Below are 26,230 nucleotides of genomic sequence, written 5' to 3' on the forward strand. Positions count from 1 at the left end.
TTGGTAATAGGAGGGCCAACAGCTTCTGGGCAATGTTCCAGCCTCCCACCAGCCCCAGAAATCACCCAAAAAGCTGCAAAATTTGCCTTGAACAAGAAAAGGAGGAGAAATCTACAAGTGCAAACAGGCTTTCCCGATATCACTGGAGCCAACCATTCTGCTCCTGCAGCCATCAACTAAATGCTGCATCCCCACTAGCTCTATTTTTTCTGTTCAACGAAGACTAAAAAGTGAGCACATGATTAACCGCTATCCCTCACCATTTGCACTGAAACAGCCATAGAGGCAAATTAGGCAGCCACATGGAGAACCAAAATACTGGGACCACCTGCCTCAGCTATGTAACTGAGGAGAGTTGCTCTAGTGTTAGAATTCCCAAAGTGGGCAGTACACCTCCCAATGGGGGGTGGAAGGATCCAGGGAAGCAGTGAGGCATTTGGGGGCAGTCTAACTCTTCCTGCTGTGGCTGCTTTTTCCTAGCAAGAGACATTCCAAGGTGGCCTGCCTCTAGGTAGTAGCGACTCTGGACTTCCTTGGAAGCTTACCACTCCACTGTTGACCAGGGCTGACCCTGCTTAGCTTCCAGAGGAAAGTAACAGCTTCAGAAGGTGGGTTGGATGGGATCATATTCCTGATGTAAAGGTATCCCCTGTGCAAGCACCGAGTCATGTCTGACGCTTGGGGTGATGCCCTCTAGCATTTTCTTGGCAGACTCAATACAGGGTGGTTTGCCATTCCCTTCCCCAGTCATTACCGTTTTACCCCCCAGCAAGCTGGGTACTCATTTTACCAACCTCAGAAGGATGGAAGGCTGAATCAACCTTGAGCCGGCTGCTGGGATTGAACTCCCAGCCTCATGGTCAGAGCTTCAGACAGCATGTTGGCTGCCTGACCACCCTGCGCCACAAGAGGCTCTTTATTCCTGATGAGCTCCTTCTCAAACTCTGCCCTTCCCACTGTCCACTCCAGATCTCCTGGAATTTCTTAACCCATGGTTGGCAACACTTGCCCAAAAGCCTCCATCTTTGATTGCTCCTGATTGCTCCTTGCCTTTGGATTTTCCACTTCTCTCTCTCTTTCCCCACCTGTCTTTCTCCCCAACAAGGACCCAAAGTAGTTTTTACAAATGACTTTTACAATGAGAGAGAGAGAGAGAGAGTATTTGCATGTCTGTGCATGGGACACTGGGGATGTGGCCTGGGTGTCAACGGGTGGCAGCCCAAAAAAGTGGCACAATCAAGGGCTTATTAACATCCACCAGTTGTCTGGGGCACAGAAACAGCTATCAATGGAGCAAGTCTCTGGAAATGTAGCAAATACCCTTTCTAAGTAAATAAAAAACAGAAAGCAGAAATAGAAATGTTACAGACCAAAAATGAAAATGGGCATTTGTTGTGCTGCTGAGTGTGTGTGTGTGGCGGGGGGAATTAATTTGTGCAGAGCAACATAAACCATGCCCTGGTCACTAACACATTAGCTGAAACAGCAAGCAACCAAAAGGTGGCATGGCAGATGACAGCCCTGATCCTTGCTAGATACAGTTTACTACTATTGATCATACTTCTACTTAATACCATATAGATAGCATTTCAGAATGTTCCACAGCAGTCACCAGGTATTATTTCAATAATTATAATGCTTTAAAAGTAGGGCAGTATAGGGGACTATGACAAGAGAGAGCAGGGGCTTGTCTGAGGTCTCCTAGGAAGTTTGTGGCAAATGTAGTATTTGAACTGGGCACGTTTATCTTTCATAGGTCAGTCCCTAGCTACACAACCCATCCCAGGACAAGCGTACTCACCACCTGTACACTGCAGGTATCAGACTGCGATGAATCTATGAACAGCAACAAAAGAACGCTTTGCCTGTGCCTTGGTTTGCACGAGAGAAAACAGCAGAGTTGCATGTAACATATGGTACTCCTCAGGCTTGGAGGACATACCAGTGGCCAGATGGGAAGCCAATTACAGCCAGATCGAGTCTCTGAGCCCTATCCTGCACTGATTTGAAAGGTAAATGCCAAGTCTGTAAAAATAATTTTCTGTGTCAGAATCTGATGCCCATTCTACAAGAGAAACACCAACGAGAAGGATACCAGCTGACTACCAACCCCTGAGACTTTCATTAGCAAAATGCTATACCAGCTCAAGCCCCCCCTTGCTAGGTTCTGGTCTGTGTCTTCACGTCACTACACATTTCCCCCAAATCCTTCGCAAGTAAATCTTGCTACTTCTACTGGGCATGTGAAGGTTCAGGAAAACCCAACAGAAAAAGTTACCACCCTACACTCACTTCTTCCCTTCAACCTTAACTTCTATGCCTGCCTGTCAATGCTACTGGGTGAGACCTGTGAAACTGTGAAATCACCTTCGGTTGGCATGTTGGATCTATATGTAGGACCCCTTTATCCTTGTGGAATACACACAATTCTGCTTACATTGACTACAAGGAAGGAAATGGAGGGGAAGGTCAGTGCTGTGCCTTCCCTCCCCCCCCCCCCATCCCTCCCAGTTCAAGGCACAGAGTGGGGGAGGCATCTGCTGAAGTCATCAAGCCCGTCCAGCCTAAGCTGAGGAACAAAGAACAGAATCAATAGGCAGGCCCTTACCCTTCCATGATCCCTCTGCTCCCCCTGCACAGCTAGTGGAGTATGCACAAGGGGGGAGGGTGAGCTATGTTTTTCTATTTGCAGGAAACCAGCCATCCCCTAAATCCCAGCCCCAGCCGTTCCAGCACCGTGACAGCTTCCTAGCCTCTTCTTACTTTTAATTCATCCAATCTTGATCAGCAAATGTTCAGGAAAAAAGTTTTATAACAGGCACAGATTTCTTGATCTCCTCCAGTACTTGCAGGCCCAAAATGCAAACAGGACGTTTTTAAAGAGTTAGGAATGTTAGTGGCTACAGCATCTTCCCAAGAGACTGATGTGATGATTCACACACAAATTTCAAAGGGAAGCAAGTTGCCCACTGAAGCAGAATTTATTTACTTATCATGTAACCCGTTTGGCGTTGCCTCCCCCGCATCACAACCTGGACTTCCCTGGGTCGCTCACCCAAATATTAACCAGGACTGATCCTGCTTAGCATCCATGATTTGGCAGGATCGGTATTGCCTGGGCTATCCAGGTCAGGCTTCTATACTTCTGCCAAACAAGTCTGAGGCTCTGGTCAGATCACCAAAAACACCAACTTCACATGCACAGGCAGATGCAGCAAGAGTCCAACTGCAAGGACTGGAGATCCATACGTGGTTTCTTTTCTCACTCTTTGTGTCCTCCCCATGCCCAGTTTCTTCAGTGACAAAATTAACATAGACAACTACCTCTTGGGTTCCCAGTTCTCTTCTCTGCAAAGAACAGTGGAGCAAGGCAGAAAAAACATTCACATAAGCAAAAGACCGGCAGAGAACAGGCCATTCTGTTTTTCCTTTGCGCTAGAATAAATCCTTTCAGCCACCCTTCTCGCAAGATTGACCCATAAGATTCAAACAAAACATCTCTAGTTTCCACCACAGCCAGAGGGTTTGGTGGGACAGCGCATGAGCAACCAAAAGTACAGGAATAAGCACAGGAACAAGGTTTGATCCACTAATGACTACACATGCACCCTCGAGATAAAATATAATAACAAGCATACAAGCATGTAAAAGGAGTCCTTTTAGCCTGTGCCTTTCACATGCACCTATGAGATACACTTTTGAGGATCTCTGATCCATTTAGTTAAACCAACTCTTGCAATTATGCTTGTGGAGTTTGTCCTAGCACTAGCTTTACACAAGTTTCTTGCAGGTCTTCATGTCTGCATAGCTTGTTCCACTGCCAAAGGCAGCATCACATACTCTTTCACCCTATAATTTTTCACCAAGCTACAGTACAGTTCTATTGTCTTCTCATACACTATGCCCAGGATTCCCACAAATCCCTTTCCAGCTCTGAAATAGTAATGCTCCAACTTTAGAGGTCTTGAATAGGCCATAACTTGTTCACCAGGCTTAAGCTTGCTGGTGCCACATAGAGAACCATTTGGGGACCGCACAGTTCTCTTCCTTGGGGGTACGGCAGAAGGGGGCAGGGGCGTTTCACGAACTAGCATGTCCAGCCTAGTCCTGGTTCACCCGAGTCCTCCTGCACAGAGTAATCTAAATCTAATGCCTGGAGAGGGACTTTAGACATTCATCAATCCATGCGCCAGGCACACATCCCGAGCCCCAGCGATTTGGAACAGGCCACGGCTAAACCCTCGCTGGCACTGCAAGGAAAGCGCCCTTGGAAGCCCGCTAGGCCAGATGGCGAAGCCCACTGGCTGCCCAGCAGGGAAACGGGACCCCACCATGCACGCGCTGGCCTGACGAGAGGAAGCGCTACTCCCCCCCCCCCCCCCGTCGTCCCAGGGACCAAGTCGGGGGCGCTCCGCGGACCACGCCGCCGGGGGGGGGGGTTGGAGCGGAGTGGTGCTGGGGGGGGGGGGGCGCCGTGCCCCACTCAGCACCTCCTCTCGGCCCCGCGGAGAGCAAGGCGCGCGGCGGGACGACGCCAGCAACTGGGCCTCCTGCTCGCGGCCCTCCGGGAAAAGTCCCAAAGAGATGCGGCGCTGGGAAAAGACGGCCCATAAAAGGTATCGGTCGCCTGGCGCAGCCGGCCACGCAAATCGACTCAGCGCTCCAACGGTCCGGGGCAGAGGGGGGGACGGCACAGGCTCCCTGCTGGGCGCAAGGCGCAGCCCGCCCCCCCCCCCGCCCCCCAGAGGTTCACCATCTCCCCCCCCCCCCGGTCCCACACCTGGCCTGGCCGCCTCCATGGTGCCGGTCGCAGCTCGGCCGCTCAGGGGCACCTCTCGGGCCGGCTCACAGCGCCGTCGCCGCGTCTCGCCAAGTTTGAACAGGCTCCTCCCCGCGGCCGCCCGGGACTGGAGTTGGCGGCGTCCCCCTGCGCTCGGCCAGCTCCTCCTCCTCCTCCTGTTCGGCCCAGCCGGAGTCGCACCAGATCCGGCGCCCAACTCCGGGGAAGAGCTTTCTCCGAGTGCGTCAGAGCGCGCTTCCGTCGCCCCGCCAGTGGACGCGCCTGGCACCTTCTCTTCGCTGTATGGAGGTGGCGCCCGCAGGGGCAAAAGGAGAGCCCTCCGCCCACACCAGTCTCCCTGCCGTCCCCCCCCCCCTCGCTTTTATCCCACAGCGCCGCTTTCTCCTGCACTCACAGCGTCAAGCCTCCGGCCATCTACCGAGGCCACCATGCCCTGCCCCGCATCAGGAATTCCTCTGCCGGCAAAGGTTCACTTTCGGGCACTACACCGCCTAGCCCACCCGCACACGTGTCCACCCATTCCTAACTAACTGGCACAGTGGGTCACACCGGCCATCGATGATGATAATTTGCCTTTTGGTCAGGCCAGGCTGGGAGCACAAGTTCACTTTCTCAAACGGTACCTTGGGCCCACAGGTCTCCCCTAATACGGCAGCCTTGGGGGCTGGATTTCTCAGCAGGATTTTGTTTCTGATAGCATAAGCAATTCTGCAGTATACTCTGGGGGAGGTTGGGCAGGGGTGAGTTCAGACCACCCTTCAGTCCTGCACTGTTGCCAGCATACAGGAGATTGGGAGCTCTAACCCCAGGTCTCTGTTGCTGCTCCTAACTGGCAGGACACACTTCCAAAGGGGGAACACCAATGCCCATGCACACTGAGAAACTAAACAGCACCAAGACCTTTTCCCATTCAAGCTAGTTCTTCGCTCATCAGGAAAAGGTCTACACACACTCACTTCCGTGTCCCCAGAACATGGGATATTCTTATACTGAAAGCTGGTAGGATGAAATCAATTTAAAAAATATTTTTCATTTATAAATCCTAGTGGAGGTCCAAAACAGCTTGTCCAAAACAGCTTACATTTATATCCTGTTTTATCTCCACTGGGGACAAAAAGTCACTTAGAACATCATTCTCCCTGCCTCCCATTTTCTCACTGCAGCCACTTTGTGACGTGAGGCTAAGATTTTGTGATGGCTGCAACTTAGCCCTGCAAGTTCATGGTAGAAGCAGGGGGTTGAACTTGGACCTTGAAGGATCCTAGTTGAACATGCTATTTCACTGTGCCACACCGCCTCTCAAAACTTCAGCAAGACCTGGTCCTATCTTTCTCAATGCTCTAGTTGGCAAAATTTCAACTGATTCATAAAAAATAAGGGAGAGCAAACCTAAGAAGGCCTACTCAGAATCCTATTTAGATCTATTCACTGAGGCTTACTCCCAGGAGAATGTTCTTAGATGGCACTCTCCCTGGATAGTTTAACTTTACATTAAACAGAGTAGTTCTGATAACGAACCTCTCAAGTACTTGTAGCTCCGATAGAAGCAAGGAAGTTTCCCACCCCATAGTATTTAGACTACCTGCTTCTCTTGCTATCAGGTGGTACAGATGCAGTTACATTCTGACCTTACAGCTTATTTATATAATGCACAATTGTTTCTGATACATTTCCTGCAGATTAGGGGCAAGGGAGTTCAAGTTTTTATTTTAGAATATTCATCCCACATTTGGTTCAAATGGGGTCTCAGGCAGAAGTCTTCCACACCACCTACAACTTTTAAATAGAGACGGTGGGGATTGAACCAGGGACCTTCTGCACACTAAGCTATGCTAAACTAAGATGTCCCATACGAAGAAGAAATCCTAATACAGTTGGGTTCCTTCTGAAGTTTTCTAGAATCTGGAATTGTTTATGAGATTTATATTTTACCCTTGAAGACTAGAAATGTGCTTTTTAAAAAGTGAATAAAAGTATAGGCTTTCAGAACTTTCCGCCACAATCAACCCTGAAGATTCCTGGGTAATCTGCTCCAGTTTACCATTAAGAGATTTGTTATTAAATAGAAGAGGTGGTGGAGCAGGTTCCAAGAAATGTGAAAAGGCTCAGATTTTAAGTCTGGCATATAGTAAACACCTCAGGCTTTGAAAGCCCACTCTCCTCTCCTTTCCTCTTTGCCACTCACAACTATCTCCTCACCTTGAACAGCACTGCCAGCCTCTAAGCCAAGGGTAGTCAAACTGCGGCCCTCCAGATGTCTGGCAGGGGCTCATGGGAATTGTAGTCCCCTGCTCTAAACTATCCTCCTGTCACCCACCTGAGCTATGACCCTCAGTCTTGTCATTTAGACCTGTTCTGTATCTCTGTCCCAGTGCAGCTGTAGACAAATGGGGACAGCTCCCAGGTTGCTCTTGTTTGGCATGTAACTCATGTGTGTCAGCCTGCAGAGCAGGACATCTCCCCACTGCCACCGCTGCCCAGATGCCTCATCTCACCTTGTACAGCTGCAGTGGAGGAGCCCACAGCTGGCAAGGACCCACACAAGATTCTACCTGAAAGCGGGAATGTCCTTCATTTGGGGGGGAGGGGGGAGACCCGTATTAGCCCTTCTTCTTTCAGCCACTAGAGGGCACAATTAATTTACACATATTTTCAGGCATGTCCTAGGAGGGAGCTCCCACTGGTTTTTACACATGCTTCAATCCTGTCATGTTTTAAAACAACTAAAATAATTTTAAAATGCTTCTCACTTTCTTAAGTCTGTCTTACTTTTCACAAGAGCACCAACAACCAACCTCCTATTGCCCAGGGGCATCCTTAGCTATCAGTCAGCAGCACATGCTGGATAACAGGTTCTCTGGTGCTCATTTAAAACGTATTTAGCATTTTAAGCTTGCAGAGCTTTGTCCCAGCGGGTTTTGTTTTATATAGGTTTTAATCAGTTCCCAAAGTAATTGTATATGAGTACCTGGAAACTGCTTACTCTGTTTTGAACAGTCATTTCACAGGCAAAGTATTTTACTTCTATAGTTTAGAAGTTCCTCGTAATGTTTAACTGAAATCTGCCATTTCGTGCGTTAAGCACAGCTCAGTAAATAAGTCAAAATTGTGCTTTCTTTTTGACATCTGATTATACCTGAAAACTGATTTTCTTCAATTTCCTTAGCCCTAAACTGAAACTATTGGTTTCATCCCAGCCTTTCTTACACGATTTATCTTATTTTGTCGTCCTTTAATATCTCCTCTTATAAGCTTTCCAGTTTTTCAACATCCTTCTTGAACTGTTAAGCCCAAATAAGATGCCATGGGTTAGGTCTCACAGATCGACTAAAGGTTGTATTTTCCTTCAGGCCAAGAAAGCTAAAAACACCAACTCACTAGGGTATGTCTTGTTCATCCACTCCCCAAGAGGCCAGAACTGTCTACAGTTTTCCAATGCTGAGGAGGAAGAAGCCCTCTGCAAGTAAAAAACAAAACAAATTAAGCAAACAGTGACAAAGACCTGAGATGATAACATACTCTAATGCTCACACTAGGAGGTTATTGCTCCTTTCTGAAACAGCAAGGGATTGTGAGATCTGAGGAGACTGAAGAACAGTAATACCTCAGAAATGCCAAATGAACACTCTAAAGCCTGATTCTGACCAAAATGGTAAACACACGTATGGATTGTACACCTGAGACTACACAAGGGCTCACATGATGGAATGTCTCATAGCACAAAATCCTGCTTTAAAAAATGATCATGGACCCTGGACATTTAAATTTCTGGTTGCAGAGAATGTTTGGGCAAGCCAAAACAACCAATTTTGTGAGCCCCAGTAATCTGAAATGATACAATCCATACACAGTTACCATTGGAGCTATGGTAGGGGAAAACACAAGAGAAATGGCAGACAGATTGTCTGTCTCAGATAATGAACATTTTGCCAAGGTGCTCATTCTAGCATGATTTAAGAGCTGGGCGCAGGCAGGCTAAACCTTTTTGCAATGTAAGTAGCACACAATGCAACATACACAGTAGCATAAACAGGGTCTCAGAGAAACCCACATGCACTGCATGGTAACAAGGCAGCGCGTAACTGTTTAACACTAAGAGGCAAGGATCACCCATGATTTTAAAACAACTACACCAATACATGCAACTCAAAAAAGTAAGCTCAGGGCCAGCTACAATATCCGGGCCAAGTTTCAAAATGAAGGCTCTCTTAGTGTCAAAAATGTCCCTGCATGTCAGAAAAAGGAAAAGAGCACAAGAAATAATGGTTGCTTTCAAAGGCTGTGTAAAATTTGATTGAGGAGAGAGCTCTGCAATAATATTTTCCTCAGACACAGTACCTTACCTTGTTACTTTTTGATTGTTCACCTATACAGGAAGGATACTTTTGCCACACCAGAAGGCAGAATTTGGATCTGCCCATCTGTCCTCAAAGCTACTTCTGACCATATGAGTATATGAACACTTCTACGTAGAAGAAAAAGAACTGGTTCTTATATGTCACTTTTGGAGCCTCTTGTGGCGCAGAGTGGTAAGGCAGCAGAAATGCTATCTGAAGCTGTCTGTCCATGAGGTTGGGAGTTCAATCCCAGCAGCCGGCTCAAGGTTGACTCAGCCTTCCATCCTTCCGAGGTCGGTAAAATGAGTATCCAGCTTGCTGGGGGGTAAACGGTAATGACTGGGGAAGGCACTGGCAAACCACCCCGTATTGAGTCTGCCGTGAAAACGCTAGAGGGCGTCACCCCAAAGGTCAGACATGACTCGGTGCTTGCACAGAGGATACCTTTACCTTTATGCCAGTTTTCTCTACCAGAAGGAGTTTCAAAGGGGCTTACGATCACCTTCCCTTCCCTCTCCCCACAATAGACACCCTGTGAGGTAGGTGAAGCTGAGAGAGCCCAGATAGAGAAAACAAATTTGATATTAACATGAAAAAGAACCTCATCTGCCTCTACCCTGAAAGGATGTGATTTTCTTGTGGACATGATTTGTTTATGAAATTTTGCTTGCCCAGCTGGAATTTCACTATATTAGTGGTGCATTCTTCATAACTCTTTAGATGAGAATGGGATGCAAAAATTCTCAAGCAAGGTCAAATAAAATAGTACTTGAATGACAAAATAGTAATTAAAAACAACAACACTTCTTCGTTGTCAGACTTGTTGCTTATTGCTCATATGGGAATAAGCCACATAAACCTCTATATTATATTCTATACATTACCAATACAAATCAGAATACAGGACAGTTTTTCTGTGACTACCACATTACACTATTATTGCATTGGATCTTAAGGTGTATGCAACCTTCTTTCTGCATGACACCCAGAGAGACTTTTGACAAAATAATTGTGTATGTGTGTGTAAGGGAAGAGTACTTAATATAGTCTGCCCTTCATTCTGTGGAACTTATAGGGGTGAAATTTCAAGTCTAATTTGGTCCTGTGGCCATCAATGTCAGACCAAGTCTTGGCACACTCAGCCCTCTGCTCCAGTCTAGCCTCATAAACCCAGATTGTACTACAGATTCCATCCTCAGACTTGTCAATAAATTAGCCTACCCAGAACTACCCCAATTACATTTTAGTTGCCTCTGAAAAAGTCAGTATTCCATAGGAGGGTATAAGGTATAATGGGCCATGTGCACAAAAAAAATGAATAAAGTTTAGGATATCATTTAGGGTAGTTCAACCCCGATGCAAAACATCAGCAGATGGTATCCCAATGCAACCAGAAAGGCAAGCCACTTTCCACAATAATCAGTAAGAAAGTGGTATATAGGCAAAAAAAAAATTTATTTTGTAAAAAAAATTAACAATCATAAAGTCATATTTTAATATATGTGTAATACATTTAAAGAAAAAGACTAAATTGCCTCTCAATATAAATTGGCCAAATGCCTTAAACGTTTTTCGTGGATCCGTATCTTTTTTATGAACTTAGTAAGCATATGTATGTTCTGTATTATTTTACAGGTGATTACTCATTCAGGAATAATTATTGTTCATATACGAGAAGAAAGGTGGGGTAACATTGATTACCTTATTTAATTAACATTATTAATCATAGATAGATATTTTATATTAAAGTTATTTTGTATATTTCTTATTTTAGTGAATAGCCACTGAAGAAAAGGTAAATGGGTAATCTTAATCCGCTCCCTGTTTTGGCTCCCTTATACATTTAATTTCTTGAGAGCACAGCTACTTGAATATATCATGAGTTTGGAAGAAGAATTTTTGTCTTGTTGAATGAATGCATTGAAAATATAAAGAATCATATTAGAGACATTAGAAAATGAAATTATTTTTTGCCTATACACCACTTTCTTATTATTTCTTGATAGCACCCCAACAGCAAGGAGAAATGGCAGATGGAGGAGTGACCAACTGAAGTCACACAGTGTGGTGGAAGCAGGGACAAAAATACCTCAGCAGTATTGGAAAGAACTTGGCAGGAGAGGGAGCTCATGGCTGGGGCCACATGACTTGGAACTAAATGGCCTTGAAAGAACAAGGGTTCTGTTTGGCTTGATTCATTCTTTAACACCCCTACCCCCTTGCTGCTAATAACACTATGGCACCAATAGACACTTTGACCGTTTATGCACTGGAGGTTTCATGCCAGGCTGCAGGCTGGAGTTTTAGTCGTGGCAGGTTGCCCCACGTCTTCCTGCACCCACACAGGGGAGCATTTGGCCTGGTGCACCTCATCCACCCCCAATTTGTGCTCCTGCACGGGAGCTAGAGCAGTGAAGTTCCCAGTGCATAAACGGTCTTTGCTATAAGCCCCTAAGGATGCCACCCTTCATCTGCCCTAGAATTCCTGGCCAACTGCTTGCAGGGGAAACATCTCTGTGACTTGCTTGCTGATGCAAGAAGACAGGCCTACCCACCCCTCCTGTCACACAGCTGCTCCAGGCCTTTGGTGTTTACTTACTCTTTGGATTTTTGCTTCTTTCAAACATAAGTGCAGCTCAAAACCCCAGTTGTGATGAGGGCAGCCACATGATTCGTTCAGCAGCTGTCCCTGGAAATTCACTGACAAATCTTGCTACACAGAACATGCTGGATATTGTAGAGAGACACAGGAGGGAGCTATTTTTAAAGGAGTATTACACAGACAGAGGAAGGGTGCACCTCAGTCAACTACAGTGCATTTGGACACAGGGAAGCCAAACACTTGATGGGTGGCCTTGGGCAAGTCTCAGCCCAACCCATTTCACATGGTTGTTGTGCAGGCAGAACAAGTAAGTGTAACATATTTCACATAAAGAGAACAGCATCAAAGCTATGAAGATATTCCATGTAGTGGTTTTTGAAAACACTTTAGAACAGGTTTCCAAATGTTGTCCTCATAAACCATTTTAAGGCACACACAAAAAAATTCAACCATGAATTCTCCTCCACTTGTAACTATAGGAAGTATTTCACATACATTAATGCTTCTAACAGCCCAGTAAAGCAGGGCTTGTACTTCATGCTATTAACATATATGCTGCATCGTCCACTAAAGGTCGTTTTACTTTAAATGCTTTTTTAAAAGCCTTCACAAAAAAGGAACTTTTTTCTGCAACATGCCACAAAATTTACTCCCAAGACACCACACAACCTAGACTGTTTCTTATTGGGCTTACAGCACACCCATAGCATTCTTGGAAGGCCCCTGATGGGCTTCTGACACCGGGAACGTTTCCGCATTCCCACTACACTTATTTATTTATTGTTGGATTTTTATCCCGCCACTCTCGGAATGACTCAATTTACCACATGTCAGTGCTCTTATAAGCCCCCTCATATGCAATCATTTTCAAGCAGCATTCCAACATTTCAAGAAACAGGTTTGTCCATTCTGGGCAAGAACATATGCTCATGTGCCCACCCCCACAAGAAAGCAAGGTTTGGGAAGCCTTGAATCAAGTTTATCAGGACTTCTGAACTCAAGAACTGGATCAAGTGTAATTTCCTTTCCCCCCCCCCAACACCCCCCCCCTCCGGATTATTAGAATTGAAGGATTCTAAACCTTGGTTTAGTTCCATTATGGAATCCTGGTTTATGCAATTCCAATTCAGCCATGCACCTACATTAGACATATTAGTGACCTGGGGCTTGATTCAAGGCTTCTCAAATCTCCATTGCAATCCTTGTGTCAAAAAAGCAGGACGAGCAAGAGAGGCACATAAGAATGGCAATAATGCGGTATTCATGCCCATCACAGACAAACCTCTATTTGTTGAGAAAACTGGATGCAACCTAAGCCAATTAGGCACCTTATTACAACAAAGAGTTTTAACTGCCACGTTTACTTAGAGCTAAGTCCCACTGGGATTAATCATGTTTACTGCTCAGGAAATGTTCATGGCACTGTAGTTTTACACCCCGATGCATGTTTATGACTGAAACCTTCAGAGTTACACCACTAACAGAAGAGCATGCTGGAATGTCCATGAGCAATACATTGCACTTGATCAGCCACTAGAGGACAGTACTTATAGTTAAAGGGGATTTCTGGCTGAAGCCCATTTCTGCTTATTTCTCACTAATGTGCCGTCTCTGGTCATGAAATCAAGAGGCTGCCTTGTGTGTGTGTTTTCTCCCCAAGGCCAAGTATCCTCCTCATTCTTTTCTGTATTTCAAAGCATGCCTGTGTGCACATCACATTTGCCAACAGTAGCATGGAAAATGCCCCAGAATGCCCCAGCAGATACCCAAAACCTCTCCTTTCCTGAATCTTCACAGCTCTCCCCCCTCCAGTTTTAGAGCATCTATTTATAGCTTCACTACGGCATCCGTTTCCTCCCTCCAGTTGTAATATCCCAGAAAACATCTCATTATAGCCCAGGAGTGGGAAAAGGTCTACCACAAAGGAAGAGATGGTGCTCGACTGGATCTGTTTTTCTTGCCACTCTTCCAAGCAGAGAATGACACTCTTCACTTCCTCACACACGCCTACTTTCCACTCAATTTTGTTTTCATTATTTTTAAAGTTTTCAGTTAAAGACTTCTCGGGTGACTTGTTACATAAAATAAAACACAATCAAGGGTTAAAATCAGCATTATGTGCTGGTACAGAGTGGTCAAACTGGTTAGCCTTTTGCTTGTACCCCTACCCGATCCCAAGAGACTGAAGCAGTAAGTGATACAAGTTGCTTTCTTTCATCCCTGCAGAAAATTTTAAGACTCTAAATCCAAAACTGCTAATGCTAGCAGTCAAAAGAATGAAATCAAAGACAAGATATTCTGGAAGGCATACCTGACTCAGAACATAACAGCTCAACTGACCACAAGGAATACATCGCTCATGCTTGCTGGTTAGCTGAGTGCAATTCAAGGTGCTGCTTTAAAAAAAAAATTCAATGCAATCCTAAACAGAGCTATTCCCTTCTAAGTACTTTGAAGCGCAGAGATTTAGAATGATGTAATCCTGTTTAGGACTTCTCTGTTAAATTCATAACCAGCCTAAGATTAAGGTAGCTCAAGGAATAACTCTGCCCACATGAACCCTCCTGTGTGGCTGAACTTTTTACAGGATTGTTGTCTGTGCCACAGCATGAGAACCCAGGCAACCCATAAAATGAAAGATTAGCATGGAGAGTCAGCCTTCACAAGAGCATGAAACAGATTAAGGTTTGCCTCTTGGGGACTGTTGAAATGGGTGCACATTCCTTCAGGTACACACATCAAACAAAGAGTATCCATCAGTCTCATACAGACCAGCACCACCCATTCCCAAGTATTTTTTTAAAAAATGAGTAGTGCACTGCTCCTTAAAGAAGAGCTTTGGAGCTTAAATTGTACCCGTTTATAGTGTTTAGCACTGTGAGAATTGGGAGGAAAGCATAGGGAACATGGACCACAAGCTAGACTAGAGGCACAAGCTGCTTTTAACACCCACCCACCCCAGAAAAACAATTCTAAGTCAACATCGAAATTTAATCCAGATAGGGAAATGGACAACTTTGGGTACTTTCTATATTAATTTTCAAGCTTGTAGGCTATGTACTCCAGGATATTTTCTGTTCTCCCAAGTTCAAGGAATCAGCATCTGCCTTTCTCTTACTCAGCACTCTCGTTCACCTTGTGAAAAAATTCAACAGCCTGAACAAACACCAGATGGAGGAACACTCCACCCATAGCACATCACACACACTCTGACCAAAAGACTCATGTGACAGGATGAAATCCATCATGTGCCAGTCATGTGGTTACACGGCACATTAAAGCAGAGTAAATGTTTAACCCTTTACAGTTTGGCACAGACTACACAGCCAGCCACATTCATTTGACTAGCATAGTGCAATCAACTTTGCTAGCACCTCAGAGCAAAACTGGTCGCAGGAAGGAAAGCACAGCCCTCAAATATTTCAGCTGCACAACCAAAGCAGAACACCTTCACAAATAATTGCCTAAGAAACAAAGTTTGAACCCAGTGCCACCTTTAAGGCCAGCAAAGTTTAATTATGGGCATATTTTTTTGTGTGCATGCACACCAAAGCGTGATGTTGGTGTCACTGCATGCAGACTGTTCTGTTGCTTCAGATCAACATGGCTGCCCACCTGAATCAATTGCCAAAGAAGTCAAAGTAGGTCAAAAACGGTTTCCTGCTTTAACTTTAGAATTCATACATTTTACATAGTTCATACTACCTAAATTTCCCCCCAGTTTTATAACAGTGTAATATCTTTGTTCCCTAATGATAGTGGTCTTTCTATGCAAACTAAATATTTCTATGATCATTCCTCCATTAAATGTCTATTATATGCATTCTATGTTTTAAAAAATTGGATATAAAATGAAATGTCTATGTGATAAATAAATATTAAATTTTTTCCCAAACTGTACCAAGCTATTGGGGTGAAGTGTTTCTCCACTTGGTTGCTGTGATTTTGTCCATATCATTTCATCACAAGCTTTTGCTTTTTGTTTTTCAAAATGGGGGGGGGGAATGTTTCAAATTTCCACAAATAGACGAGGAGCTGAGCTGCCACACCGTTATGGCTGCAAGGTGAAGTGACCATCGAGAAGTATATGTGTATGACAGGCCTCAAGGGATGGCCATTTATGTTGGACAGACTGCAAAATTTAGAGTTAGAGTTAGAACCCTTTTTAAAGAAAATTAAACAAGTAACTGGAATGACACTAAAGTTGTCTTCATGGATCCAAAAGTGTATGGGGAAAGCTTGCCATTAAAGTATGAACCCTGTACAAAGATGTCTTAAGAGAAGTAGGATAAATATGTAAAGGAACAAAGCACCAAGCTGCTTAAATAATAAAATCGTTTTATTAAGAAGAGAAACAACCCTGTAGGGTAAGAGAGGAGGGAGATCGTCCTAACTGACTAACTGTGTTTCCTTCTGGAAGGAAAGCAACAGGAAATCTATTCAATGGAGCAGGAAGTTTCCTATTGAGCCAATCAAGACACAAGAGGAGATTATTTGAAAAACACCAGGAAGTTACTAATCTAAAAATGCTAACTGTCCTCCAATGCCCTTGTAGGATATTTTTCTTGTGCTGTTGAATCATATGCCGATCTTGCATATGCCAACCGATTTAAAATACAATAAAGCCTTTGATTGTGTGGAGCACAACAAATTGTGGCAAGTTCTTAAAGAGATGGGAATACCAGAGCATCTTATTTGTCTCTTGAGAAATTTATATGCAGGTCAAGAAGCAACAGTGAGAACTGAACATGGAATCACTGATTGGTTCAAAATTGAGAAAGGAGTTCGGCAAGACTGTATACTGTCGCCTTGCCTATTTAACTTGTATGCGGAGCACATCATGAGAAAGGCGGAATTAGAGGAGTCACAAATTGGGATCAAGATTGCAGAAATATCAACAACCTCAGATATGCAGATGATACCACTCTAATGACAGAAAGTGAACAGGAATTAAAGAGCCTGTTGATGCGGGTGAAGGAGGAGAGTGCAAAAGTTGGCTTGAAACTCAACATCAAGAAAACAAAGATCATGGCATCCGGCCCTCTCAATTCCTGGCAAATAGATGGGGAAGAAATGGAGATAGTGACAGATTTTATTTTCCTGGGCTCCAAGATCACTGCAGATGGGGACTGCAGCAAAGAAATTAAAAGACGCTTGCTCCTGGGGAGGAAAGCTATGGCAAATCTGGACAGCATCCTAAAAAGCAGAGACATCACCCTGCCAACAAAAGTGCGTTTAGTCAAGGCCTCTTGTGGCGCAGAGTGGTAAGGCAGCCGTCTGAAAGCTTTGCCCATAAGGCTGGGAGTTCAATCCCAGCAGCCGGCTCAAGGTTGACTCAGCCTTCCATCCTTCCGAGGTCGGTAAAATGAGTACCCAGCTTGCTGGGGGGTAAACGGTCATGACTGGGGAAGGCACTGGCAAACCACCCCGTATTGAGTCTGCCATGAAAACGCTAGAGGGCGTCACCCCAAGGGTCAGACATGACTCGGTGCTTGCACAGGGGATACCTTTACCTTTACCTTATGGTATTTCCAGTTGCAATGTATGGCTGCGAAAGTTGGACGGCCTGGAGGATCATTGTCCATGGGTTCGCGATGGGTCGGACACGACTTCGCACCTAACAACAATAACAAGGGTGGACTCTCAGGTCTTTCTCCCCATGCCTTTCTCCTGTGAGTCAGGCAGTTTTTCATCCTTTTTTCTTTCCCCTGTTCACATTACAAGTTACAGAGAGTTACAGAGAGGGTGTTATTATTTTAATTTGCAAGATAAAATATATCTTTTAAAACATAGCTTTCCAACAGGAAAACAATTACATCGATTTATGTCATGGATGGAACATACAGCAAACAGATGCAGGGAGACAGAGGAGAACATCTGGACAAGGGAAAGGCCCTGTGAGTCCATTTCTAGTATACAGTTGGGCCTATTCTCCTGCCTTGGAAGAAAATATGCCATAAAACTGTTTACCTTAACATTAATGTAAAGGCTATATCTCATTAATGCATATTTTTCCTTGGACTAGAATTTGGGGCTTCTTGCAGTAGAAATGAAGAGTGGTGTGCAGAATGTTTCCAGCCCTGCCACACCAAGATCAACACAAACGACACAGACTTCTGCCTCAAGTTCCACATGTGCCAAGGCACCTGGATCCCCACTTCTACCATACTCACTAATGCCTGGATATCAGACTTGCTTTCTCTGCTGTCAGGAAACCACAGGCTCAGCAACACAAAGAAAAACAGCCACGCAATAAACCTCCCTTACGTGCACCAGTCGGGCCTGTTCTGAGGAGAGCTCAGCCCACAACATAAACACACTCGCCTCCAAATCCACAGAGACTTACTGGTAAGGTCATCTCAGTACTGAGTGATACGGATACCCCTTGCAAAGAGCACCACTAACCCCGTGAGGCAAAAGGCAAGTTTGGAGTAAAGAATGGCTGTGCTCTAAGACTTGCAGCTTCCAGAAAGGCACATTCCTTTGCTTAGTGTTGTCAGTCTAGGGATTTTCTTAAATAAAACAGAGGCACGGAAGTAAGCCCTCTTGGCAGGCAACAAACCACCAGATGGGGTGGGAGGAGGTAGAACATTTTTGCACAAGTCCCAGCCCCAGCCCCAGTGCTTGCAGCTTTTGCCAGCCAGACAGGAAAGGCTTAGAATCACAGACTGTAACTGCTCAACTAGTAAGCACTCTGACACCAAAAGGCCCACTGACAGCAAATATAACATTTCTTTAACCCTCAAAGGAAAAAGGACTTAAGTAGGAATCTTTTTTGGGGGGTGGGGAGTGTCAGGCAAAGCATCCCCAGATTCTTCCCTTCAAGGGTTAATGTGTGTAGTAGCTAAGGGCTCATCTTGCAGATGTTACTAATTGGGTCTCTTTGCCTGCAGACCTCTTATCATCCTCAAGGCCAAGGAATGGAAAGGGCTAACTGGTTCTTTGTGAGCATTTGAGAGCTACATGATGGGAGGGGGAGTAGTGAGGTAATTTCCCAGAGAGTTCCAGCCAGGACTTATCCTGACTGGTTCATCATCACCCAATTCAGGAATGCAAAATCCTATAATTCAGGGGTAGTCAATCTGTGGTCCTCCAGATGTCAATGGACTACAATTCCCATGAGGCCCTGCCAGCATTTCCTGGCAGGGGCTCATGGGAAATGTAGTCCATTGACATCTGGAGGGCCACAGGTTGACTACCCCTGCATAATTGACCTAAGCACCAGAGACTTGTTTGGATTCTGATAGACTAATGGCCCACACGTATGATCTGTTGATTTACAGGTACTGTAGTGTAGAGAATGGTTGAGCCAAGGCCTGCGATTGCATGACTTCATGGAAGCCAGCTTGGTATAGTGGTTAAGAGCGGTAGCTTCTAATCTGGTGAGCAGAGTTTGATTTCCTACTGCTCTACATGCAGCCAGCTGGATGATCTTGGGCTAGTCATAGTCCTGTTAGAGCTCTTCTCACAGAGCAGTATCTCTCAGAATTTTTAGTCCCATCTACCTCGCAAAATGTCTGTTGTTAGGAGAGGAGAGGAAGGGAAGACTATAGTAAGCCACTCAGAGACTCCTTTGGGTAATGAAAAGCAAGGTAAAAAACTAACACTTTTTATTACTTTAAGCATGTGCCATCATAACCACAAGTGGCTCTTATATATATTTTTTAAGAGCCATGTGGGTGGCCCTGTCCGGGCCTCGACAGCCACCCTGTCCGGGTGCTGTCTGGCCCACTGAGCCAATCCGGATGTGCCCAGCAAAGCCAGGGGCGTCCGGATTGTGCCGGCCCCTGGGCTTTGAAACCAGTCTAGTTCCTGAATGTGTTTGATAGTTCAGGTAGTATTTCTTATTTTCTGAGCTGCTTGCTTTTAGAGACCTGTGTTGCTTATTGATGAACTGGTATTCTAAAATTTGTTCTAATACACTTCATGTATATTTTTTTCAAATTGCACACTACTTTTGGGAGCCCATGGTGTTCAGATTTGGACTCTTTGACAGAAGCGGCATAAACAGTAATACCATCTATCCTTAATTCATCCGCCCCTGCCCTGGAAGGTAAAGGCATTATAAAATAGACACCAGCTAGAGAAACAGAAAACATAAGTATCTGCCACCTACTCCTGTATAGCCTTTGGCAATTCTCTCAAAGAATGCTGGCAAGATAACTTGAAGTAATTTCACACACTGATCGGAGGAACGACTCAGAGCAGCTTTACTGGGCCATTTCTGTCTGAGTTGAGAATGCAGGGGTTTGTTGAGCAGGGGGAGAATAACCAGGCATATGTTTGTTTGTTTAATACAACGTGACACTGTTTTTATGCCAATATATTTGCCCTCATCCAGCTCATTAGAACTTCCCGATACCTATTAAAAACCTCAGTTGTCTAACTTGTTCCAAAGCATAATGGGGGTGGGGGGAACAGAACTGAATATAATCAGCATAGTGATGGCACTGTGCTTCATTATTCCAGACACCTCTCCCACTGATTTTAGATGCTAAATGGCATGGGAGACAAGGTGGAACTTCAGGAAACACAGAATTAACCCATAGAGATGAATGCTAATCTCCTAGAGTTATCTTCTTGGATTTACCCTCCAGGGACAATTTTAAATAGTTCTTCCTAATCCCAACTAAAAAATGTATCACAATCAGAAGTTGTCAGGAGGATATAATAATCTGGCCCTGGAACAATACCACGATTAATGCTATCAGACACTGAAACATCCAGGAGAATTCTGAGGATCATATCTGCTTGTCTGAAGATCATCAAGCAAAGTGTGTTATGGTCTAAAACTAGCTCTCTAAACCCTATAAATGGAATACAGAATATCACATTCACCCCAAAGGAAGCCGTGGTTACCCAACAGCACCACAAGACCATGCACTGCAGTGTTCTAAGAACAAACAACCTGCTACTATCAACCAGAAGCCTTATAGCAAAATTTCCCAACAAACTCCAAAGTAAAACCTCCTCTTTTTGCAGCCAAATTCAAAGAGCATAAATTGTTTCTTTCAGGCTCAGCCCAGTCCCTGCTGGTACAGTTAGATGTCCTATCTTCTATGGTGAGTTATCATTTAAAGACTAGTCTGATGAATCATGAGTGGACAGAAAAGGTCAAGCTAGACAAGACCTGAAGGCGGAGATCTGTGATTAAGATCTTTTAAGAAGTTTATTAGCAGCCCCACATTGCTTGGGGTAGAGGAGCGTTTAACCCTTTTGGCTTCCATGATTTAAAGAGCAATTCACACACTGCAATTAACACAACAAGAGGGCAAAAAAGACAGGAACAGTCCTATGACTATACAGAAACCTGGAAACAAGGCTGCCTCCTGCCTTGGCAATAAATAACATGACATTTAACATATTAACCCTGAACCACACTGTCAGGATGCATTTGCATGCATGTATTATTACTGATAATCACATTTGCATCATCTATTTCCCTTCTGTAATAATCCTGGACTACAGTGCATTGAGAATTGTTCCTGGTTTGCCCCCAATGTTCAAACCAAGGCTGCTCTGTTCTGCCTTAGTTTCCCTAATGTAGCACTGTTTTCAGGAACATTCAAACTCTGTCCTCTTTTCAACCTGTTTTCCTCTCCTTTGCTGCAGTCTTTAGTTTTATGACAGATCACAATAAAACACCTCTGCACACCATGTGAACAAGAAGGTATGCATTTTTTGCTGCTCCTTAGGGAAGACTTGTAAAGTCCTCCAGTGGAATGGAGGAGGGGTGGCAATAGCAAAGGCCTGAGGCAAGAGAAGCACACAAAAAATCACCATGTAGATGCTCTCTTGCCCCTGGAGCCCAGTTTCCTCTCAGAGAAGGTTTCTGCATTGGGGGCCCTATTCTGTAACTTGCTCAGTCAGAAGCACAGCCAGGACAGCAGTAGCGAGTCTGGGGTTTCTCATTTCCAGCTGGGATATGCTAAAATTATTCTGAATAATGAAACATTGTCATCTCTCACTGCTAGTAATGGCCAGAGTGTTCTGGAGTAGAAGGTACTGGCTCAAGGGGAGGAAGGCGACCAGTCAGCTTGACATCTGTAGCTGGCAAAATTCTGGAACAAATTATCAGTTGGTCCTGATAGCTGTGATTTTTAAGACGCAGCATGGGTTTCGCAAGAACAAGTCATGTCAGACAAACCTTATCTCTTTTTTTGAGAAAGTGACTACCTTGCTGGACAAGGGGAATGCTGTGGACATAATTTACCTGGATTTCATTAAAGCTTTTGATAAGGTTCCACATGACATTCTTGTTGACAAGCTGGTAAAATGTGGTATGGATCTTAATTCTTTCAGATGGATCAATAACTAGTTGACAGATCATACCCCAAGGGTACTAGTTAATGGTTCAGCATCCTCTGGGAGAAGAGTGACAAGTGGAGTGCCTTGGATTCCAAATCCCTCACCATTTTCATTGGGAGCCAGTTGAGTTGTTTAAGTATAGGCCGGATGTGAGATCTCCACAGTGTATTGGTGAGAATCCTGACCGCTGCATTCTGCAACTCAGCCTTTTTCAGCCTTTGACTATAGAAATATTTTTTAGGCTTTGAGAAGCCCCAGAACCAGGCCAGAAGTGTGGCTGAGTCCATTGAGGTGGGATATAGGGAGGAAGGTTGGGGAGCTCTCACAGAGGCTTGGTTGGGAATCTCTGCCTAGCTAGTAATTAAATAGCCAGGAAGGGGCGGAGCATCTAGATCAGGAGTGGCCGGACTGTGACTCTCCAGATGTTCGTGGACTACAGTTACCATGAACCCCTGCCAGCAGGGTCATTGGCAGGGGCTCATGAGAATTCTAGTCCATGAACATCTGGAGAGCCGAAGTTTGACCACCCCTAGATGCAGGAGGGTGCAGTGTATGTGGAAATCTATAATTTAGATTTAGCACATATTTAAGAAGCAAGCAGATTTCCACATGGTAAACTATGTTTATTATCTCCTCTTGTCTCCCCAGTGGGGACCCCATATGGCTTACATTCCCCACTTTATCCCCTCAACATCCCTGTGAGGTAGGTTAGGTTGACAGTGTGTGACTGGCCCAGAGGCACCTAGATGTGTCTGTTTCCTGCATTTCCAAGAAGCCTATAAATTTAGGAACTATAGCAGCAACCAAAAATTAAAAGGAACATATGGTCAACTCCACTTTGCTTTACTAATCCATTATCTTGTCATCAAAGAACTAGAACTAGCATATGGCTCTTCATAGTAACCTAATAACTGTGATGTACTAACATGGGATTTGGCAGCTATGAACCATTTATTTATTTATTTTTAGGGTTTATGTTCTGCCCTCTCTTTGGAAACCCATGTCTATCGCATGATTATCTAGCCAGTTTTTGAGCAACAGCAATTAATTCAAGGGCTCTGTTTCTAAAGACGGAATTGCTGGACCGCAGCTCCAGTGGTGCTGTACCCTCTGATATGGAATAATAATATGCCATTTGCAAGTGTTCAAAGCATTCACACTTCTCATTTTAATCCTTATGAAACCTCTGTTAAATAGTTCTCTTCCAATGTATTCCTCACAATCCTGTATCAGTGGTGAGGAAAATGCACTTCCCACAACCTACGAGGCACCATTTTTATCACCTCACATGTCTCCAGGCTGAGTCTTCAGCTCAGCTCTGATTAAATTGTGACTCAGATTAAACCTTGTTAGCTCACCCTACAGCCAGCTTTCTCAGTCAGGGTTTCGTGAAACCTTAGGGTTTCGTGACAAGCCTGGAAGGGTTTCCTGAATGGGTAGGAGCTAATTAATTTTAATATTTGTTAAACATTAATTGGGTGATATGATCATATATGGTCATGTTGACTCCCCAAAATGGCCAATGAAGGGCCTGGAGAGACCCCAAGTGGGCGTGAACACAGTTATGCTTCCCAGCCATATTCTGCATGATCATACTGCTTCTGAGGTTTCTTGAAGCCTGATGAATATTTCAGGGAGTTTTCAATGGCAAAAAAGTTGAGAAAGCCAGCCCTACAGAAATTATTCCAGATGCAGAAGCTATGTTACTCTGTCAAAGCACAAATAAACAGAAGAATAGTGGCACCTCAAAGACTAACAAAATGTTATTCCAACATAAACATTCATGGACTATAGCACCCTTCTTCACCTAGTCAGTCTTTACTTCAAAGACATGTGCATAGGGGGAAACATCAGGGTCTAAGGGCCATAAAATGTAGAGCAAGATGTCATTATATAAATTCATGTAATGTGCCCAGAGTAATCTCTTTTAATCATTACTTTAATTTTTGCTGTTCTAGAAAAGCAGAAATGGATGTGGAATCTAAGTTTCATCAAAACCAATAGTATCTGATGAATTTGTGATTAAATATGCATATCAAAATTATGGAATTCTCTCTCCAGAATTCCTTCCTTATCATTGTTTTCTGACAGTGGTTGAAGAATTCTTTATTTCATTTAGCAATTCCCTCGCTGATCCCCCTTCCTGTGTATGTGCTTTAATCGTGTTTGTTTAATTTGGGGGCTTTTGTTCCTTATTGTCATTTTTAATTGTTATAGACCAAATTTCAACTGCTTGTTTTAATATCTGTGCTCACCATCTTGGGGATTCTTGGTGAACAAATGGTAAAGGTATCCCCTGTGCAAGCACCAGGTCATGTCTGACCCTTCGGGTGACGCCCTCTAGCGTTTTCATGGCAATACGGGGTGGTTTGCCAGGGCCTTCCCCAGTCATTACCGTTTACCCTCCAGCAAGCTGGGTACTCATTTTACCAACCTCAGAAGGATGGAAGGCTGAGTCAACCTTGAGCCAGCTGCTGGGATTGAACTCCCAGCTTCATGGGCAGAGCTTCAGACTGCATGTCTGCTGCCTTACCACTCTGCGCCACAAGAGGCTCTCTGGACAAATGGTATGAAAGTGTTTAAATTAAAATAAACAAATAAATATATTCCTTGAATTGTCACCCATATAGTTTTTGAGCCTGCTCCCAGGATGTATAGAAAAGATTTGCTTTCTCCTGCGTTAGGAGACATACCTTCTTTTAGCCTCCCTTTAGATTTCCTTTGGATGCTGTAAGTTGACTCTAGCCTTTCCTCCCCTTATTTCCCAGGCTGAAATTCACAACATGCTTTCAGCATTCCACAAGGAGGGTACATCTGCCCATCAGTCTCCAGTTAAAGGTGCCACAGGACTCAAAGATTGTTCTGCTGTTCAGACAAACACAGCAATTGACCTGAATCTGACCGTTTATGCACTGGACATTTTATGCTGGGCTGCAGGCTGGAGTTTTAGTTGTGGCAAGTTGCCCCACTTCTTCCTGCACCAACATGGGGGAGCACTTGGCCTGGTGCGCCTCATCTGCTCCCAATTTTTGCTCCTGCACAGGACCTGGGGCAGTGAAGTTCCCAGTGCATAAACGGTCTCTGTGAAGTAAATTAGACTGACTGATTACACTTCACCGAAGGAACCTGCAAGTCACAATAGGGATTTGAACCTGAGTTTCCCAAGTCCTGGTTCAATATTCTAATATATGTATTCATTTTGAGTCCATTTATCTTTCTAAGATTCATAGTGGATTGCAGAATATGAAACAATGTAATTGGATTGCATAAAACATCCAGTGAACAATGCAATAGATTCAAGATGGATTATTATGGAATATAAAAATAATGCCACTAACAATTGTACCATGCTGTTTCCTTTGCCTTGAGAAAAGCCAGATCATGCTGAGACAGGTGGGTGGAAGCTATTGATTTGGCTACGGATTATGCTATAGATTTGATTGCCTTGGGGGAGGGCAAACATAGGAGAAACCCCATAGGATAAAAGACAGAGAATTCATCCCAAAGTATATTTAACATGTTACTTATCATCGCAGTTCACAGCATGTACAAAACTTTAAACAAGGGATTTAAACGCTAACCCACAACTGGATAAGCCTGTGGTTCAGACTCCGTCAAACGAAGACTAACATTCAGTCTGTCCTAAAGCAGCTGAAATTCATTGGTTGAGAGACCAGGGGATTCAAAAGAGTTGCAAATAGAGGCCTTTGTAGCTGCACAGTAAAGCATCAGGGCACATTTGGAGCACTGCTTCACAAAGACAGTCATGGCCAATAGGCAACAGGGGCCCTGATTGCTTGGCCCTGGTGGTAGGTCCCCAGCATTGCGTGATTCTGGCCCCCATGCTGGAGTTTTGCTCAGTGCCTCAAAATCCTGTTCCTGATACTTTTAGCATAAACCCCAATTTGCTATGGAATAGGTATAGCCTGAGTCTGACTACAGGTACACAATCCAGACCGCTTAAGTCAGTCATGGCAAAGCAGACTTCTGGAAAACCAGATCCTAGTTGCCACTCTAACCATGTGGCCATTTCTATAGAACTCTACATGACATTTCTGCTTCAGTTCACAGGCAAACTTTTCTGTGCTGCTCACAGGCTCTGTTCATGCACAGAAATGGATCTATTTGTTCTCTGTTGAATTAGTCTATGTCTTTTTCTGAATGACAGTCCCAAAGATCACC

The 26,230-nt window shown here is 44.4% G+C and overlaps 1 protein-coding gene across 8 annotated transcripts in view; it reads right to left on the reverse strand.

Moving 5' to 3' along the window:
- The window catches only part of LZTS2 (leucine zipper tumor suppressor 2), a 66,712-nt gene that overhangs the window by 25,778 nt on the left and 14,704 nt on the right, over window positions 1-26,230 (reverse strand). For 2 of the 8 annotated variants that reach the window (XM_077349537.1, XM_077349538.1), the window contains exon 2: window positions 8,180-8,258. The exons of 4 other annotated variants lie outside the window; for them this stretch is intronic. Coding sequence is in view for 1 of the 4 variants with exons in the window: in XM_077349534.1 (XP_077205649.1) it covers window positions 18,087-18,098 (12 nt within the window). In the remaining 3 variants the exon portion in view is untranslated. Of the gene's footprint in view, window positions 1-4,780; window positions 5,037-8,179; window positions 8,259-18,086; window positions 18,114-26,230 lie in introns of those variants that run through there. 2 more of the 8 variants (XM_077349534.1, XM_077349535.1) reach the window with 2 other exon arrangements.

This window comes from Paroedura picta, chromosome 8, assembly GCF_049243985.1.
Source record: "Paroedura picta isolate Pp20150507F chromosome 8, Ppicta_v3.0, whole genome shotgun sequence".
NCBI classification, from domain to species: domain Eukaryota; kingdom Metazoa; phylum Chordata; class Lepidosauria; order Squamata; family Gekkonidae; genus Paroedura; species Paroedura picta.